This window comes from Martes martes (genome assembly GCF_963455335.1).
Source record: "Martes martes genome assembly, chromosome: 2".
Classification (NCBI taxonomy): Eukaryota; Metazoa; Chordata; class Mammalia; order Carnivora; family Mustelidae; genus Martes; species Martes martes.
In genome coordinates, this window is record NC_137889.1 from 63,288,374 (window position 1) to 63,307,042 (window position 18,669).

At 40.7% G+C, this 18,669-nt stretch overlaps 1 protein-coding gene across 2 annotated transcripts in view; it reads right to left on the reverse strand.

Annotated features, from left to right (window-relative positions):
• The window catches only part of SLC10A7 (solute carrier family 10 member 7), a 271,785-nt gene that overhangs the window by 70,592 nt on the left and 182,524 nt on the right, over positions 1-18,669 (reverse strand). The window contains exons 6-7 of one of the 2 annotated variants that reach the window (XM_080796640.1): positions 8,834-8,869; positions 6,116-6,190 (exon numbers count right to left, since the gene is read on the reverse strand). In XM_080796640.1, coding sequence (XP_080652766.1) covers positions 6,155-6,190; positions 8,834-8,869 — 72 coding nt within the window. In that variant the 3' untranslated portion in view covers positions 6,116-6,154. Of the gene's footprint in view, positions 1-6,115; positions 6,191-8,833; positions 8,870-18,669 lie in introns of those variants that run through there. The other variant, XM_080796639.1, reaches the window with a different exon arrangement.

Here is an 18,669-nt window from a genome sequence, read left to right on the forward strand (position 1 = left end):
ATTTGTATTCTTTTTTTTTTTTAAGATTTTTATTTATTTATCTGAGAGAGAGAGATAACGGACATGAGCCAGGGGGAGGGGCAGAGGGAGAAGCAGACTCCCCAAGCCCGATGTGGGGCTTGATTCTGGGACTCCAGGTATTCTTTATAATATCATGTAAAATAAACTGGCAGGTAAATGTTTCCCTGGGTTCTGTGAACCATAATAATAGCAAATAGCAAATTATCAAACCTGGGGAGGGGCTCATGGGATACCCTGAAGCCAAATCAGACAGAAGTATGAGTATCTTGGAGACCCACTACTTGCCATTGGTTCCGGAAGTGGGGGGCAGTCTTGTGGGAGTGAGCCCTTTACCTGTAGGGGTCTGTGCTAACTCCATGCAGTGTTAAAACTGCAGGACACTCGCTTGGTATCCACAGAAAACTGGAGAATTGCTTGGCGTCGAAACCACACACATTTGGTGTCAGAAGTGCTGTGAGTACAGAAACATTTTCCTTTACCAGCCATCCATTCAAAAAATGTTTTTGAGTGGCTTCCATGGATTGGCACTATTTTGGGCACTGGGGTTACAGCAGTGACCAGAACAGATAAAGTCCCTGCTTTTCTGTGATGCTTCTGTTCTAGTTAGGAAGATAGATAATAAACAGGTTAACAAACGATGAAGATGTCATGTGATAATAAATGCTAAAAAGAACGAGGAAGGATGATAGGTGGGGAGAGACTGGTGGAGACAGGGTATATTGTTCTACATGAAGTAGTTAGGAAAGGATTCTCTCCTAAAATGGCATTTGATTGGAGATCAGAGGTGAAAGTGAAGGAGAGAGCCATGTGGATATCGGAGTGGAAAATCCAGGTTGAGCCAATGCCAACTGTAAAGACTCAGGATGGTTCTTAGTGCCACCAGAGCATCCAACTGTCTCTGGCCATTCCATTCACTCTCCCGTAGAACTATTTCATATCTTTTCCTCTCTCATCAAATCTCCAAAACCTTCTTGCCTTTTTTTTTTTGTCCTCCATGCCTAACTTCACTTGCCATTTCACCAGGAAAATATAAACAATCATAAGAGACTCCTATAGTTACACAAACCAATTTACTTGTATCTTTGCCATTATCCCATGGATTCCCTCCTATTACTATGGATGAACTATCTGTGCTTAGGAGGTCACACTCTCCCTTTCTGCACTAGAACTCACCTTCTTTCTCCTACTCAAAGACATGGGTCCACAAATTTTCCCTTCTTTTTTTTTCTGTATGAATTGTTTCTTCTCTAACAGAATTAATGTGTCAATACAAATATCCTAGTAATTTTCCCAACTTAAAAATCGATCCTACATTAACTTCATTCTGTCCCATTTTCTGCATACTTTATAACAGAATGCCTCAAAAGAGTTAGTGATTATCACTGTCTTTAACTCTTTTTCATTCATTCTTGAACTGACTTTAGGTATTTACCTCCACAACTCTGCTGAAATAGCTCCTGCTGGGGTCCCCAGTGACCTCCATCTTGTTAAAACCAATAGATTCTCACTTTAACTGAACTATTACCACCATTGAAGTAGTTGACCACTCTCCCCTTTTTGAAACACATTCTCTAGTAGCTTCTAGGACACCAAAACCTTTTGGTGCTCTTCCTAAGCAAAGTGGAAATCTTTGGTAGTCTTTGCTGACTTTTTAAAAAAATTTAATTTTTTTTCAGTGTTCCAAAACTCATTGTTTATGCACCACACCCAATGCTCCATGCAATACCCACCACCAGGCTCACCCAACCCCCAACCACCCTCCCCTCCAAAACCCTCAGTTTGTTTCTCAGAGTCCACAGTCTCTTGTGGTTTGTCTCCCTCTCCAATTTCCCCCAACTCACTTCTCTTCTCCAACTCCCAACATCCTCCATGTTATTCCTTATGATACACAAGTAAGTGAAACCATATGATAATTGTCTCTCTCTGCTTGACTTATTTCACTCAGCATAATCTCTTCCAGGCCCATCCATGTGGATACAAAAGTTGGGTATTCATTCTTTCGATGGAGGCATAATATTCCATTGTATATATGGACCATATCTTCTTTATCCATTCGTCTGTTGAAAGGCATCTTGGTTCTTACCATAGTTGGGTGACTATGGACATTGCTGCTGTGAACATTGGGGGGCAGATGGCCCCTTTTTTCGCTACATCTGTATCTTTGGGGTAAATACCCAGTAGTGCAATTGCAGGGTCATAGGGTAGCTCTACTTCTAATTTCTTAAGGAATCTCCACACTGTTTTCCAAAGTGGCTGCACCAACTTGCATTCCCACCAACAATGGAAGAGGGTTCCCCTTTCTCCACATTCTCTCCAACACTTGTTGTTTATTGTCTTGTTGATTTTGGCCATTCTCACTGGTGTAAGGTGGTATCTCAATGCGGTTTTGATTTGACTCTCCCTGATTGCTAATGATGATGAACATTTTTTCATGTGTCTATTAGCCATTTGTAGGTGTTCTTTGGAGAAGTGTCTATTCATGTCTTCTGTCCATTTTTTGATGTGATACTCTGTTTTGTGTGTGTCGAGTTTGAGGAGTTCTTTATAGATCTTGGATATCAGCCCTTTGTCTGTAGTGTCATTTGCGAATATCTTCTCCCATTCCATGGGTTGCCTCCTTGTTTTGTTGACTGTTTCCTTTGCTGTGCAGAAGCTTTTGATCTTGATGAAGTCCCAAAAGTTCATTTTTGCTTTTGTTTCCTTTGCCTTTGGAGACATGTCTAGAAAGAAGCTGGTGTGGCCGATGTCAAAGAGGTTACTGCCTATGTTCTCCTCTAGGATTCTGATAGCTTCCTGCCTTACGTTGAGGTCTTTTATCCATTTCGAGTTTATCTTTGTGTATGGTGTAAGAGAATGGTTGAGTTTCTTTTTTTTATACATAGCTGTCCAATTTTCCCAGCACCATTTATTGAAGAGACTGTCTTTTGTCCACTGTATTTTTTTTCCTGCTTTGTCAAAGATTATTTGACCATAGGGTTGATGGTCCATATCTGGGCTCTCTATTCTGTTCTACTGGTCTATGTGTCTGTTTTTGTGCCAGTACCCTGCTGTCTTAGTGATCCCAGCCTTGTAGTAAAGCTTGAAATCAGGCAACATGATGCCCCCAGTTTTGTTTTTCTTTTCCAATATTTCCTTAGCAATTTGGGGTCTTTTCTGGTTCCATACAAATTTTAGGATTGTTTGTACCGGCTCTTTGAAAAATGCTGATGGAATTTTGATCGGGATGAAAGTATACATTACACTGGAACTATAGATTGCTCTAGGCAGTTTAGACATTTTAACAATGTTTATTCTTCTGATCCATGAGCATGGAATGCTCTTCCATCTTTTTGTGTCTTCTTCAATTTCTTTCATGAGTGTTCTGTAGTTCCTCGAGTACAGATCCTTTACCTCTTTGGTGAGGTTTATTCCCAGGTATCTTATGGTTCTTGGTGCTATAGTAAATGGAATCGATTCTCTAATTTCCCTTTCTATATTTTCAATGTTAGTGTATAAGAAAGCAACTGATTCCTGTACATTGATTTTGTATCCTGACACATTACTGAATTGCCATATGAGTTCTAGTAGTTTGGGGGTGGAATCTTTGGGGTATTCCATATAAAGTATATGTTATCTGCAAAGAAAGAGAGTTTGACTTCTGCTTTGCCAATTTGAATACCTTTTATTTCTTTTTGTTGTCTGATGGCTGTTGCTAGGACTTCTAGTAGGATGTCCCCAGAAGGTAGTCCATTGATATCTTTCCTTCTCTACTCTCTCTTGGTAATCTCATTCTGTCTAATTTCAAATCCATTTCAATGCTGACCTCTCCCAAATGTGTATCTCTTATCCAGACCTCTCCTCTGAATTCTAGGCTCAAATAGTCAATGGCTTACTTGACTTCTTTACTTGGATGTCTCAAAGACATCTTTATCCAAGTATGTGCAATACTGAGCTCCTTATAAGTTCCTTTAACATGTTCAACCTTGCAGTCTTCTCTATCTTTGTAAGTGGTAACTCTATCCTTCCAGTTGCACCGACTTCGTCATCCTTGACTCTTCTGTTCCTTCATAACCTTTATTCAACCTTTCAGTTCTTTCAAGTTCTACTTCCAACTACTTTCCGCCAGATCTACTCACTTGGACCAGATCACCTTGGTCCAAGCTAAACCGTCTCTTGCCAGGATACTGTACTAGCTTTCTAATTGCTCTTCCTGTCTCTGTCATTAGCTCCTGACAATCTATTCTCAACCCAGCATCCAGAATCATCTATTAGAAAGGTATGCCAGAACAAGCCATTCTCTTATCGAAACTCTATTAATGGTTTCCTGTCTCTCAAATTAAAATTTAAAGTCCTTAGCAAAGGACTGAAAGGTTCTACATCATTTGGTGCCTGCTATGACTCTGACTTCATTTCCATCAACTCTCCTCCTTGCTCACTGCATTCTAGCCATACTGGCTTGCTCACTATTCCTCAGGACACCGTGCACACTCTCAGGTCTTTTCCACTTTCTATTCCTTCCAGCTGGAGCACTCTACCATCAGAAGGCATCAAAGGCTCCCTCATCTCCTCTAGGCCTTTCCCAAATATGATTTTCTCAGTAAATCCCACCCTTGACTGCTCTACTTAGAACAGTAATTCTTCCAACCCATTCTGGCACTTCTTATTCTCCTCCTCTCTTTATTTTTCTCTTCAGTATCTATCACTCATAGATATTTTTCTCTTTATTTTTCTCTTCAGTATCTATCACTCATCTTATACATTATATTTTCACTTATTTGTTGGCTGTTTCTTTCTACAAGTATATAACCTCCACAAGAGCAAAGATGTATCTTTTTTCTCATTGCTATATCCTTGGAAGAAAGTGCCTAGCATGTAAGAAGAACTCGATACTTATTGAACGAGTGACAAGTAAGTTTAAATAACTTTTTTTGAGTAATTTTGCTGTAAGACAGAGGACAGAAATGGACAGCAGGTGGGATAAGGTGAGATTTAATTTTTAAGATGTGTAATATTACAGAATACTTATACGTTAATAGAAATGATCCAGCAGAGATAGAAAATTTGATAATATAGGAGAAAGGGGGATATCTGTGTGAATCATATTGTTAAGTAGGCAATAAGCGATAACACAACAGGAGGGACTGGCCTTAGAGGAGGGCAAAGACAGTTTATCTATAGAAACAGGAGAAAAGACAAAGAATATAGATGCAGGTAGGTGGGATCTTATAAAATTTCTGATTGCTTCTAATTTCCTCATAGGCTAATTTCCTTTCTGCATCAGATGAGATGAAAAACGAGAAGAGGCATGAGAGATTTGAGAAACAAGGAGAAGGTATGAAATGATTCTCTGGAGACTAGGGATGGGGATTAATTAGGAGAAGGCAATAGGATCACCAGGAGCACAGTTAGTTGTCATGAATTTCAAATGAGACCAGTCAGCATGCGAGTGCGTGTTCCAGCCATGTTCAGGTACACATGCAGGAAGGTACAGAGTTGGGTTTAAGCAGGATTGGCACTTTACCATGCAAATATGAAGCAGTAAGGTTCTTGATGGCATATGTGTGCTATAGTAATTATAATGATGGACCATGAGATCTAGGCTAGGTAAGATGGGATGTGAGGGTAAGGGAGTGAGGGTAGAGTAGGTTAGAGGCTTTGTTAAGGTGGTAAGGTAAATAAACTGGCCATTCTAGCAAGTTTGAAGACTTTTTACTTTGGGGACTAGGTCACAAGGATAGGAGCTGTTGGTAAGAGAACACATTTCAAAAGGAGACTATATAAGGATACGGTTATTGGCAGTAAGAAAGTCAAAGGTGTGTGTGACTACAGGGGTGATTGGCTGAGATGAAGTGGAAGGTATTCTTACTGGAGAAGAGGTCAAGAATTTAGAGGCCAGGATATAAGGAGGATCAATTATGTGAAAATTGAAAAACACCAAGAATTAATCTAAGCATACTATTTAAAAAAGAGACAATGGGAAGGTGCTAACATTTTTTGGACTCAGAGAGTGACCTTGGGTTCTATTGATAATTACAGTAAGAAGCGGTAGCTGGATTTATAGGTATATTGGCATAACCTCCAAAGGAATGAAATATTTTATGAAGAAGGCATGGGAGATGATCTGGAATTGGTAATGAGGTACGAGAGAGACACCTTACCCCATTTCAAGGCTCAGTGATATGAAAGACACCTGTAGCAGAAACATGAATCAGAGGACAGGTTTCAGTTGGAGCAAGATGGTGAAGGGGGACATTCTGAGGAGAGGTCAAGAATACAGAGAACTGAGATTCCATCAGTAAAAATGGCCTTTACTAGCTACTGCACCTGAACACTTAGAAATTTCCATTTTCAAGATATGATTTTAAAGAGACGATTCAATTTTCTGCGGTTGTATTAGTTTCCTCAGCTTCTCTAACAAAATACCACAAACTACGTGGCTTAAAACAACAGAAAATTTGTTGTATAGCTCTGGAAACTGTAAGTCTGAAATCAAGCAAGTCCAGGCTCCCTCTGAAGTCTGTAGGGAAGAATCCCTTCTTGCCTCTTCCAGCCGTGATATCTGCCACCCAGCAATCCTTCGTGTTCCTTGGCTTGTCTGCATATTCCTCCAATCTCTGCCTCATCACAACCTGCCATTCTCCCTCTGGGTCTGACACCTCTTCTTGTAAGGACACCAGCATTGGATTTAGGGCCCACGCTGCACCAGTATGACTTCATCTTAAATAATTATATCTGCAATGACCCTATTTTCAAATAAGGTCACATTCTGATGTTCTCGGGGTTAGAACTTCAACATATCTTTTGGGAGTACACAATTCAATCCAAACCAGGATGATAGGAAAACACTACAGCTTTTGCGGAATGTGTTCTAATTTAAGTTGCACAGGTTTTTGTCCTGTGCAAAAGTGAAGCCTGGTAATTCAAGTGTTTAAGGAATGACCTTGCTTTGTGAAACACACGACAACCCTAACAGACAAAAAGTGTTATATGCCATGCATGTGATGTAAGGTCATGTAACACAGACATATCTATTGATGCTGTGTGATGATGTCATTGAACCTATTGGGACAGCCTAATGAGTTAGGTCAGAGGGGAAGCATTAAACTTTGAAGTTGAGGGTCTTGGGGTCTCTTTCACTATTTTTGTAGATCTATTGTTTAAAATGTTGAACCAACTAAAGCTCACTGGTTTCTGTGTCTAAGAGTAGGGGAAAGTTTGCAACAGTGTGATATCATCATGTTAATGAGCTGGGAACATTTCTTGTTATGACTGGAAATGGGCAGGAGAAGGAGAAAAGAACTCATCTGGTTCTGTAGTTACGAGCTGAAACAGGGTCCGAGAGATTCCGGACTCTGAGATACTCAAAGTGCCATCCTAGGTCACAGCCCCATAGTTGTAGCTGTGGCTTCTCCCCAGGTCATCTTAAAAGAGTCACAGGAAGAGATGACATTCTTCTGCAGTGGAGAAAACCTGCACCACATAACCGTGGTGCTTTCCATTAGTCTTCTGAGGCCCTCAGACTGGCCTGGATCCTGTGCCTGTTGAGGGCTGCCCCCCAGAAATCATGATCCAAGGTCTCGGAAAGAACACCAAGGGGTGATCCTAGCTCCTTACATTGAGTAAGCAGTTGGGCACATACCAAGACTTCTCTTCCAAGTGAATGCAAATCAACATTCACTTCAGTATTAATGTGACTCACTGCAAATTCTGAATTGGTAGAATCCAAATTAATGAGGTTTGTTATGCTGAGCAAAGTGATCTGATGATTTGACTCCTCCTAACCTTGTCAGCATGGAGCCAGCATTTCAGAAGGGATGGCGAAGCTGAGGTTTATTACTTGAAGGTAATGTCTTTCATGAAAGATGCAGAATCTAACTGCTTAGGAGGGCATCTCTCCCTCTCCACTTCCTGCACAGCTTGTAAGAAATGAAGTCCCTCACACTATTACTCTAATTGAATTCCAACTTGGGTAATTACACTATAATTAAATAAATTTTCCCCATAGTTTTAATTCTCTGACAAATAGTGCTAGTCAAACAGCTACATTTCACACCCAGAAACGATCCCCAACTCCATTTCAGTGATGAGTGGAGTGATTTATACTTGGGAAATGTTGTGTATGAAAAATGCACAGTTCATAAAATATTTTAGGTATCATTCATGATTACATATGCTTTTCTCAGCATGAGATAACATTAATTTCTATTACAATCTTTCATCTAATTTCTCATATGCTTAGCGCCAAAAGAAATAAGACAGTTAATTAGCAGTTCTCATTCTCAGAAAAATTTTTGTTTAGTTAACCAGTGGCTGGCATTTTTTATGTCTGAGGCACATTTCATTTTCCCTGGCATACAGCCTAGGTAGGTATTACTGCTTCCCATTTGACAGATGGAAGAATTGAGGCAGCATTCCCCAGAGTAAGAGAGCTAGTTACTACAAGCCTTGGGACCCAAGTTTTCTCTGGTCCTCTGATCCTTGGCTCTTTCTATCAAACACTGGGTCACTAGCAATCACTCTGGTTCTACTAATGAGAAAAGAGAGAGCATATATCTGTGACCTATGTCGCAGGTCATTAATTTGCAATAATTAATGATTTAGCCCTGGAGTCAGAGGCCTAGTAACTGCGCTCTGATGCCGTCCTTGGATCATGAGACCACAGAGATCCTTTATGTCAACATGTTATTATTTGGTATAGTTCAACTGGAAGAACAAAATGTGATGCAAAGTGGTGCAAAAAGATTCAAATTTCCATTTCATCCTAATGCCCTTTCCTAAAGGGTTGTACATGGCTTTTAATAAAAGATATTAAAGACAACATCAAAATACTCACAAAAAGCAGCAGTAGCAGGGGTGTTATAACGATGCCCTGCAAGAAATAAAAGAGATGATGATCATTTATCAGCCTGGAAAGCAGGACACTTTCTTTGCCATTTTAAACTCTGATGCATGGAAATGTTGATCCTTCTCACCTCCGTTTAATAAAATCTAGGTGATAAAGACGAGGGAGGCCTAGTCTTGGCTCTCCCTACCATAAAGTCTTAGCATCTCTATTACGCGATTATTTGTATTTGGTGCCGTTAAAAGTACAATCACCAATCTTCCTTAAACTTGTCTGCCCTTTTTAAAATGGAAGTTGCTTTCCATGTTGCATATGTATCACTCGGATGAAGCTGGCAAGCCTTCTCACTCTAAGGCTTTCAACTCTAACTTGGATAAAGTGCCCCCTTTCAAGAGAAGACAGGTGGTTCAGTCCCAGTTGGGGTCCTCTCCTGAGCAAAGACCACGTCAGTTGTGATGAATGAGATGTCGTGATTTTGTAATGTGAACCGATCTCCCCTAGGAAATGAGCTGGGATCTCAAAACTCATTTCACTTGATTAGACTCCATGTCTCCATGGTGGAAGGCAAATCTTTCATCTAATTCAGCCACATAGGAACACCTCGGTCCCTCTGCCTCCCCTAGGCAGAAAGGAGCAAAAGATTTGTTTTCTGCAATGACAGGAAACAGTTTGAGGCTGTTGTCAATGAGGCAGGATACAAGCTTTTAGGTTTCTTGAAGGTAAATCTTTAAAACTAGGTGTTTGAGTTGGGAGTTAACATGACAGGTTTCAGTTTTAGAGCTGCAGATGATTATTCGCCCCTTTTAGTTCTTCCTTTATCTCTCAACGCTTCATTATGATTTATACAAGAAAAAGTATTCCATATTTTTATTAATGAATTCCATTTGGAACTTTAAAATTCCAAAGAGTCTGTGTGTGCGTGTGTTTGTGTGCGTGTGTATACACACACATGCACGTGTATTGTGTGTGAGAGAAAGAGACAGACAAGAGACTATACTGTGCCCAGGATCTAAGGTCTGGGACCACTTCATTACATTTGGAAAAAAGTCCTTTTGATATTTATATGAAATCTTTTCATCATTACAGTAACTAATTCTTTTGGATGTGGCCCAAGAGGGGCGGGCTACCTTTTATGAACATTGCTATGACTTTCTTAGGCAATATACTACATGTGATTTACACATGAAGATTCGCATATGAGTTTGTTTTATAGTTAAGTAATAGAATAAATGCTTCTTTATTGTGCAAACTTTTGCAGCTAGCAATAATGAATACAACATTTTAAGTGTTAATTTGTTTATTAAAATATGTATTATGGCTTATCAACTCTATTGGTGTCTATGAGAACAGGTTCTCATCAGCACCTTTAGGAGAGCTAAATGTGCAAAATGCCAAAGTAATTTTAAGAGCTACTGTCTTTCCTTCAATGACATGGAATATACTTAGACCTCAGGAAGAATTCCAAACTTTACAAGGTATGTGGAAATGAAAATATCTGGCTATTTCAGTCTGTGTGAGAGCCGTCTGATTTCAAGTCAATTTGCTTAAACTTTTATTGAAAGTCCACTTAAATGACAGGTACTGTTCCATTAATTAGAAGAATTAGTGGAAACTGATTGGCAGAAAGGAAAACAAGGATGTTCCAGGAAGAGGGAAGGGAATTCACAAAGCTATACAAAGTTGAGCAGGGTGGGAAGAATATATGAAGTGGAGGCATCAGAAACCAGGTCACCAAGGACCTCATGGCCAGAAGAGGGAGTCTGAGGTTGATCTGATCAACAATGGCAAACTACTCGAGAACATCAAGGTACAATGAGGCGGTAAATAATTTCGTATATAGAGAAAAAATTGGACTTACTGTAAGTTTTACCAGTTTTACCTTTGTTATCTATCAATTCACCCATATCCAGATAAAAGAAAGTAGAAACTTGAATTAATATTAATTGTGAAACACCAACAGCACCAATTACACTCATGAGAAACAAGGTATGGTATCTGTGATGGGATTAGAATTTTCAACTAGGATGAATGTTGAGCATTGTCACCACTCGGAGAGTATTTGTCTTTTATCAGAGGAGGTGAAGCCACACTGGCATCTTATAAGTACATGGGGACCCACATTCTTCCTGGTGACCACTAATTTTCCTTTGCTGCAGTGGAATACTAAAAATATTAGTAATAATACCTGGACTGTTAATGGCATTTTGCTTCAGCACTTTCATGTAGCACATTCTTAAAATGTGGTCCTTCCCTATTGAAGGAGGTAGGTTGCATCATAGGCCCATTTTATAGATGAGGTAATAGGGGTTCAGAAAAGCTAAGCAAACAGCCCATAGCCATATAGAAAATAAATGGCAAAGGCAAAACATGGATTTGACCCTGCTTTGCCCACCCCCAAATCCAGAACTTCACTTCAGTGACTATGCCACTGGTCCTGGGTGTCAAGTTTCAGCAATCAGTACAGTTTTCGACAGAGTTCTGCTTCGGACATACATATAGTGATTAGGTGCTGTATGATCTTGCTCTCAAGGTGATAACCAATTCTTAAAGATGACTCTATTTTGGAATGCAGAGTGCTATTATCTGCAGGTTTTCTTGTCTGAATATTTCAAGTGTATAGTTGAACACAGTCGCTTCTTTGCAAATCTTCTAAAGATTTAATGATATTTGTTCCTAAAATATTAAAAATTTCCTGGCAAATAGGATGTGTTTTCTAATTCTGGATTCAAGATTCCTCATTATTTTCTTAAAAATGTTTAGTCAATTTCATTAATTAAGAATGAATTGTTATACTGTGCTGAAATCTGTTTTTCAATTGTATTAGGAAATGAGTCTGCCACAATGCCATTAATCGTGACAAGAACACCGTTAAGTTTTAGTGCAGTCTTTACAATAATTGTTAAAATACTAATAGCCAACATTTATGGAGTGCTTATCTCACATCAGTGATGTGTTAAGGACTTCATGAATGTTATCTTATGGAACTCTCACAACAACCGTATGGGGTAGGTACTATTATTATCCCCATCTCCTACAGAAGGAAACTACGTCTCAGAGATATAGAATGACCTAGGAAAAGGCGATGATGCCAGGAATTCAATCTCTGTCTCCCTGATTCCACAGCCTGGGAGCCTGAATGGTGTAAATAAAATCTTTGTAGTCTTACCCTATTTCCTCAGGGTTGTATTTTTAGAGTAAACCTGAGAGGAGCTTCAAACTCAGTATGTCTTTTTGATGACATGAAACAAATTGAGAGATCAGCCTTTGTGTGACACGGTTGATACATTTTTTTTTAAGTCAGGTTTTTACAAAATCGATGGTAAAAAGGGTGAACTGAAATGTAAACTGTAACAGCAACAATCACTAGGAGATGGAAAGTCAGACAAACATATTCTTTTCTCTTGGGTATAGAGAAGGCTCAATTTGATTGTCTCTTTTCTCTTCCCCAGTAAATCCTATGTAAATGGATAAAACCAAAGAGGTGGTAGATGAGCACTTCTAGCAAAAGATGTTACCCCTCTGCTTGCAGATTCAAGGTCAAGACATAGTTTTAGCGTCCTTGCAATTGGGATGGAGTGCTAAGCTTTCTGATTGCAACACCTGAAGAAGTCAAGTCACAAAGTGACTGGCTTTGATTGGCTCTTAAAAAAGCCTTCAGAAAATCCATTTACACCTCTGATGTGAATAACTGGGTGAATATATTTCAATGGCTTCAGTGGGAAGGAAAAAAAAGTGTCAAATCTCAGACACTGAGATCTAGTCACAATACAAGCCCCCTAAAACCCCCAAATAACAACAAAAACAACAACAAAACTGTAAATGTGCCTCTCAGCGGTAATGCTAGTTAAAAAGGCAAAACTTAAGTGAATTATCATTTTTTTAAAAATAGGAAATGTTGTCAAAAGGCTTTGCTGCAACAACTATTGTGATCACACAGAAACCAAAATTGACTTCTTAGGTGTCTGTCTCTAGGATGCTGAATGTTAAGTCTTGGAAAAGGTGCTTTTTATTTTTTAATTAAAAGGCAATCTCTTAATTTTTACAGAACGACAGAAATTCCTCTGAAGTGTGACCCCCTCACCAGTGAGGCGAGGCTATGATGGCTATGCTTTCGCCGGAGAACCCACAGAGAGGCAATGTTCTTCTGAAGGCACACGCTGACCTTTCACAACAGAAAAGTTCTCTTTTCAATGATCCCAAACCGCCTCCACGGTCGCCCTGCCTTCCCCTTTGGAGCAACTTAGGGCACATCTCACCCCTCATGTCCTGGGATGGCCTTTTAATTGATGCTTTTGAGTGGTGTAAATAAAATCTCTGCACTCTTCAACTATTGCCTCAAGCCTACAATTTAAGAATAATGCCAAGATGAGCATTTGGGTGCCCACACTAAGTCTTTTCCAGGCTAAAGGTCATTAGGCAGCCCCCTCAACATGACTCCCCTAGGGTAGGGCTCTGAGGCTCCTCTTAGACCTAATCTCTTTCAGGTGAACCTAAGAGCACATAGCACTCATTTCTTTTTTTTTTTTTTTTTAATTTATTTCTTTTCAGCGTAACAGAATTCATTGTTTATGCACCACACCCAGTGTTCCATGCAATAGTGCCCTCCATAATACCCACCACCTGGCTCCCCCAACCTCCCACCCCCAGCCCCTTCAAAACGCTCAGATTGTTTTTCAGAGTCCATAGTCTCTCATTGTTCATCTCTCCTTCCAATTTTCCTCAACTCCCTTCATAGTACTCATTTCATGACAACTGAGCAACACTTGGAGCTTTCATCCTGGAGCACTAACAGGCCAATTCAAGGATTACTTAATTACCTGGAGGGATATACCTCTGTTTGACTTTATTTACTAGTAATTCAGGCTCAGAAATTACATGCTAACTTATACAGTATTGTCCAGTAGATACAGAAATAATTTCTGTCTAGTAGAAAAAAAAGATGACAAAGGTTATGGTCTTATTACCCTGTAGGTATTAGCCAGTTTTGTCCTTAACCTAGTGAACTTATTTTGGTATTCTTTTCTAATGGACTATATAATCCCTACTTCTTTTTTTTTTTTTTTTAAGTTTTATTTGGGGGGGGGAGGGTGGAATAGAGAGACAAAGAGAATCCCAAGCAGACTCCCTGCTGAGCAGCACCCCCCTCCCCCACTGCCCCAACACAGGGCTCGATTCCACAACCTGGAGATCATGATCTGAGCCAAAACCAAGAGTCAAATGCTTAACTGAGGTACCCAAGCGCCCCTATAATCCCCACTTCTATAATCTCTTAAAAATCAACTTTACCATCCTACTGGTTCCCCTATTATTCAGTTAAATAAATGTTTGACATGTGCTCATTTTATATTTGTAAGAAAGTCATGTTTTCAGCTTTTGAAAATTCTACTTTGACAGCTACTTTACTCTGAACCTTGCACTTTTGTTAATGCTAAGATGGTTTTTTTTAAAAGGGTTAATGCCAACTAAAACTCCCAGTTTGTCTTCACATGTTGTCCAGTAGTCAGTATACAATGGTATCTTAAAAAGGTGAAGAGAAGGAGCGCCTGGGTGCCTGGGTGTGTTAAGCCTCCGCCTTTGGCTCAGGTCACGAGCCCAGGGTCCTGGGATCAAGCCCCGCATCGGGCTCTCTGCTCAGCGGGGAGCTTGCTCCCCCCTCCACCACCTGCCTCTCTGCCTGCTTGTGATCTCCGTCTGTCAAATAAATAAATAAAATCTTTAAAAGAGAAAAAAAGTTCAAGAGAAGCTTATTCTTGTTGAACTAATATGTAATGAGTGAGATTGGCCAATACATCCTAAGCAATAAATTATAAAGTGGTGGTATGGTCAGGATATATGGTCTCCAGAGAATATGACCTGATAAACATGGATCTCAGAGCAAACATCAGAGTAAACTTCATAAAGTAAAGAAAAAGTCATTAGGAGTAGTAGCTGGAAAGAAAGTTGTGGTTGATTGGTGGGAAAGGGCCTCTTTCCTCTTATCTGCCTACACTTTCCTCTTTAAAACTGGACCTTCACAGAATGAATGGCTCAACACCCCCAAATTAAGCATTTCTCAGTATGTTCATAGCTCTGTCAGGGGAAGAAGGTTCCTAGCAGCTGGCTTGAGCATTCTGGTGTGTCTGCCAGGCACAGGGCATTATAGTAAAGACAGTGGCATCAGACTATGGGAGCTAGATAACACCAGCCACTAACCAGTCAGTTCTCTCTAGTCTGAGTCCATGTTTGCCAAGAAAACGTTGAAAAATAGTTTTGTTTTCCAAGTAGCATTTTTGGTAGAAAGAGAGCACGTGGGGCGCCTGGGTGGCTCAGTGGGTTAAAGCCTCTGCCTTCGGCTCAGGTCATGATCCTAGGGTTCTGGAACTGAGTTCTGCATCAGGCTCTCTGCTCAGCAGAGAGCTCTCTCTCTGTCTGCCTCTCTGCCTACTTGCGATCTCTATCTGTCAAATAAATAAATAAAATCTTAAAAAAAAAAAAAAGAGAGAGAGCATGCTGACTAGCTGACCTCAGTCTCCTAAAACACAATCATATTGAGGTGTGCTAAACACAGCTGAGTTTCTGGACCTGAAGAGCTAAGGATCTATTTCTGGATTGTGGGACTCCATGGGAGCAACAGTACCTTGTGAGGTCCTGCAGGAATGACAGCTGGCTCGTCTCAGTGACATACATTTAATTAAAGAAACATTACTGAGTGCTAACCATGTATCGCACATCACAGGAGCTGATGAGAAAAAGATTCCAAAGTCTCCTTAGCACATAAAACTGCGGGCATTTTGAAGTGGACTTTTACATAAAACTCCAAAAAATAGTTTCTGTGAAGCCCCTGGCTTGTCTTTGAAGACTATCTTGGAATACCTTTGTTCTTTCTTTCCTATTTTTCTTCTCTTACAACCACTGGTGGGCATTGTTTACCTCACTAATGTACTTAGTGCATGATTTATGCTATGGTTCTTGCCCGTGAGGAGTTCCCATTATAGAAAGCACTTCTACCCATCCTTCTGTAACTTCGACACCTCTGTTAAGCAATACCTCTACTGTCTTATTCCCAAAAGATTGTGGCGTTTCTTCAGACTAAAATGAAGGGTCTTATGTACATAGTAAGTGTTATCTTATTAGATTTGGCCTAGTATCTTCTGAGATTTTGATCTGTCACTGATACATTCAGCAAATACCTACTTGGTGACTCCTCCATCAGGCCCCATTAGATGAGGGATAGTGGCCAATGAAACATGTACAATGATGTCCTCAGCGCTTTACAGAAGACAGAAAAGCAACCACAGTAAAACGGTGAGTGTTTAAAATTACAGTCTCAGCATGCTGTGAGAGTGCTTAACAGGGAGGTGAGAGCAGTTTGATGACAACTGAAAGCAGAGTAGGAGTGGGGCACATAAAGAAGGGGCAGCCCCGGAGAAGGCGGGTGGGGAGAGAACACACAGGGAGGGAGGAGGGGCTGTACAAAGGCTTTGGAGGCAAGAAGAACATACAGCCAACTGCAGGTGAAGGGTAGAGTGTGGGGGGGGGGGCATGGGAGAGATGAAGCTAGAAGCCTGATGAAACAGGAAGGCCTAATCATCCATGCTGAGGAGTGTGGCTTCATTTCAAGGCAAGGGGAAGCCACTGAGAGAATTATGGAGGCGTGGATCTAGGGGAAGGGCCTGGGGCCAGGGCTGGATGATACCCATGTTTAGGCAGAAATCAGTCTGGGTGTAATTTAGAAAAGAGGTTAAAATGGTGGGAAATTTGGGGCGCCTGGGTGGCTCAGTGGGTTAAAGCCTCTGCCTTCAACTCAGGTCATAGTCTCAGGGTCCTGGGATCGAGTCCCACATTGGGCTCTCTGCTCAGCAGGGAGCCTGCTTCCCCCTCTCTCTCTGCCTGCCTCTCTGCCTACTTGTGATCTCTCTCTGTCAAATGAATAAATAAAATCTTTAAAAAAAATAAAATAAATAAAATAAAAAAAATGGTGGGAAATTAAAAGGAGGGAGACTAATGAGGAGGCTGTTCAGTAATCCAGGCAGAGGTGGATTTGGGCTAAGGTGACAGAAGCTTACTGATCAAGACAGAGATATCACATCCTCAAGAAGTATTTGACATGTGGACTGGTAGATTAACTAAATATTGAGGGAGGAATGGCGATTAAAAGGACGGACAGAGGGCTTCTTAGTCTTCTAAATTAAGTGAGTTTTGGCCATATAAGGAGGTTGTGGAGCCAATTACTGAGCCACAGTAGACTTGGGATGTATGTAGATCAATTTTTCTTTAGGAAGATGATGGATCTGAGATGTCTATAAGGCCTCCATTTAGAGACACTTTAAGTAGTTGGATAGATGGGACAGAAGCTCAATCTAGGGTGGAGAGTGGCTACAGATGAGTGAGTCCTCACCATACAGTTGGTGGCTTACTATTACAGAGAAGGAAAGACGTTCAGGAATACAGAATACACATTAAAGCTCTGAGGAGACCTAGCAGAAAATGGTTTCAATGGAATAACTAGTGTGGACGTTAAGCTGGATTGAGGGCTAAAAAGAAAGAGGAGAGAGAGAGAGAGAGAGAGTTTGGACATTCTTGAAGAAATCTATCAAGAAAGAAAGAAAGAAAGAGAGAGAGAGGAAGGAAGGAAGGAAGGAAGGAAGGATGGATGGATAAATCTGGCTATAAAGAGGAGGAGAGAGAAAGAGCCATAACTGAAGGGGAATCAATATGAAGGAAAGGAAGTATGTTGGTTTTTGTTTTGTTGTTTGTTTGCTTTGCTTTTGAAAGATGAAACTCGGGGATTTCCAAAATTCATTTAAAAAAAAGAAGAAGAAGAAAAAAAGTCAATGGGGCTGGAGGGCGTGCAGGTTTAGAAAAGAGAAGGGATTATACTTATTACCTTAAGGAGGCAGCAGGGAAGGAGTCCCAGTGCACAGCTGCAGTGTTTAACTTTAGGAAGGGGGTGGGCTGAAAGCTCTTCATTGTAAAAAGGGAGAAAAGGATAGATTAGGCACAGATGAAGACAAACTTGCATGTGTTTGATGTTAGAAAGTTGAAGGGACTTTCATTTAAGAGCTTCTATTTTCTTTTTCTTTTTTTTTTTAAAGATTTTATTTATTTGACAGAGAGAGATCACAAGTAGGCAGAGAGGCAAGCAGAGAGAGAGAGAGAGGAGGAAGCAGGCTCCCTGCTTCACAGAGAGCCTGATGCAGGACTCGATCCTAGGACCCTGAGATCATGACCTGAGCTGAAGGCAGAGGCTTAACCCACTGAGCCACCCAGGTGCCCCGAGAGCTTCTATTTTCTATATTAAGTAGGTGAAGTTCAGGCAGGGGCAAGTCAGCGATTGGAAAACCTGTGTAGTGACTAATGGGAGCGGGTGTCTAAGACAGTGATGGGGCTCAGATTTCACCATCTTGTGAAGGTAACAAGTTAGCTGACCATGGCTTCATGGATGCTGGAAGAAAACACAAGACTCCTGGGTCATAGCCACGGGGCGGTATCACTCACAGGATAGGAAGCTGACTAAGTGAGCATCAGCTCCCCTCCCTCCCAAGTCAAGCAGGGTGGTGTAAATGGGCTCAGATGGATGCCTGCACCTATGGTGGGTTGTATTCCAGAAAAGAAATACTGAGTTTAGGGATCCAAATCTTTGATAAGGGACAGAAAGCATGCTTATCATTTGCTCTAGAGAGAAATACTATCTTTATATTTCTGTGGCAGTAAGTATACCTGCCATTTGTTCCAGAGGGAGATACTATTTCTATCTTTCAAGGCCATTCACTATAGAAACATTCCTGAGAAGATAGCTGAGAACAAAGGGCCATCAGTGCCTCTGATGACAAGATGTACAGAGACGT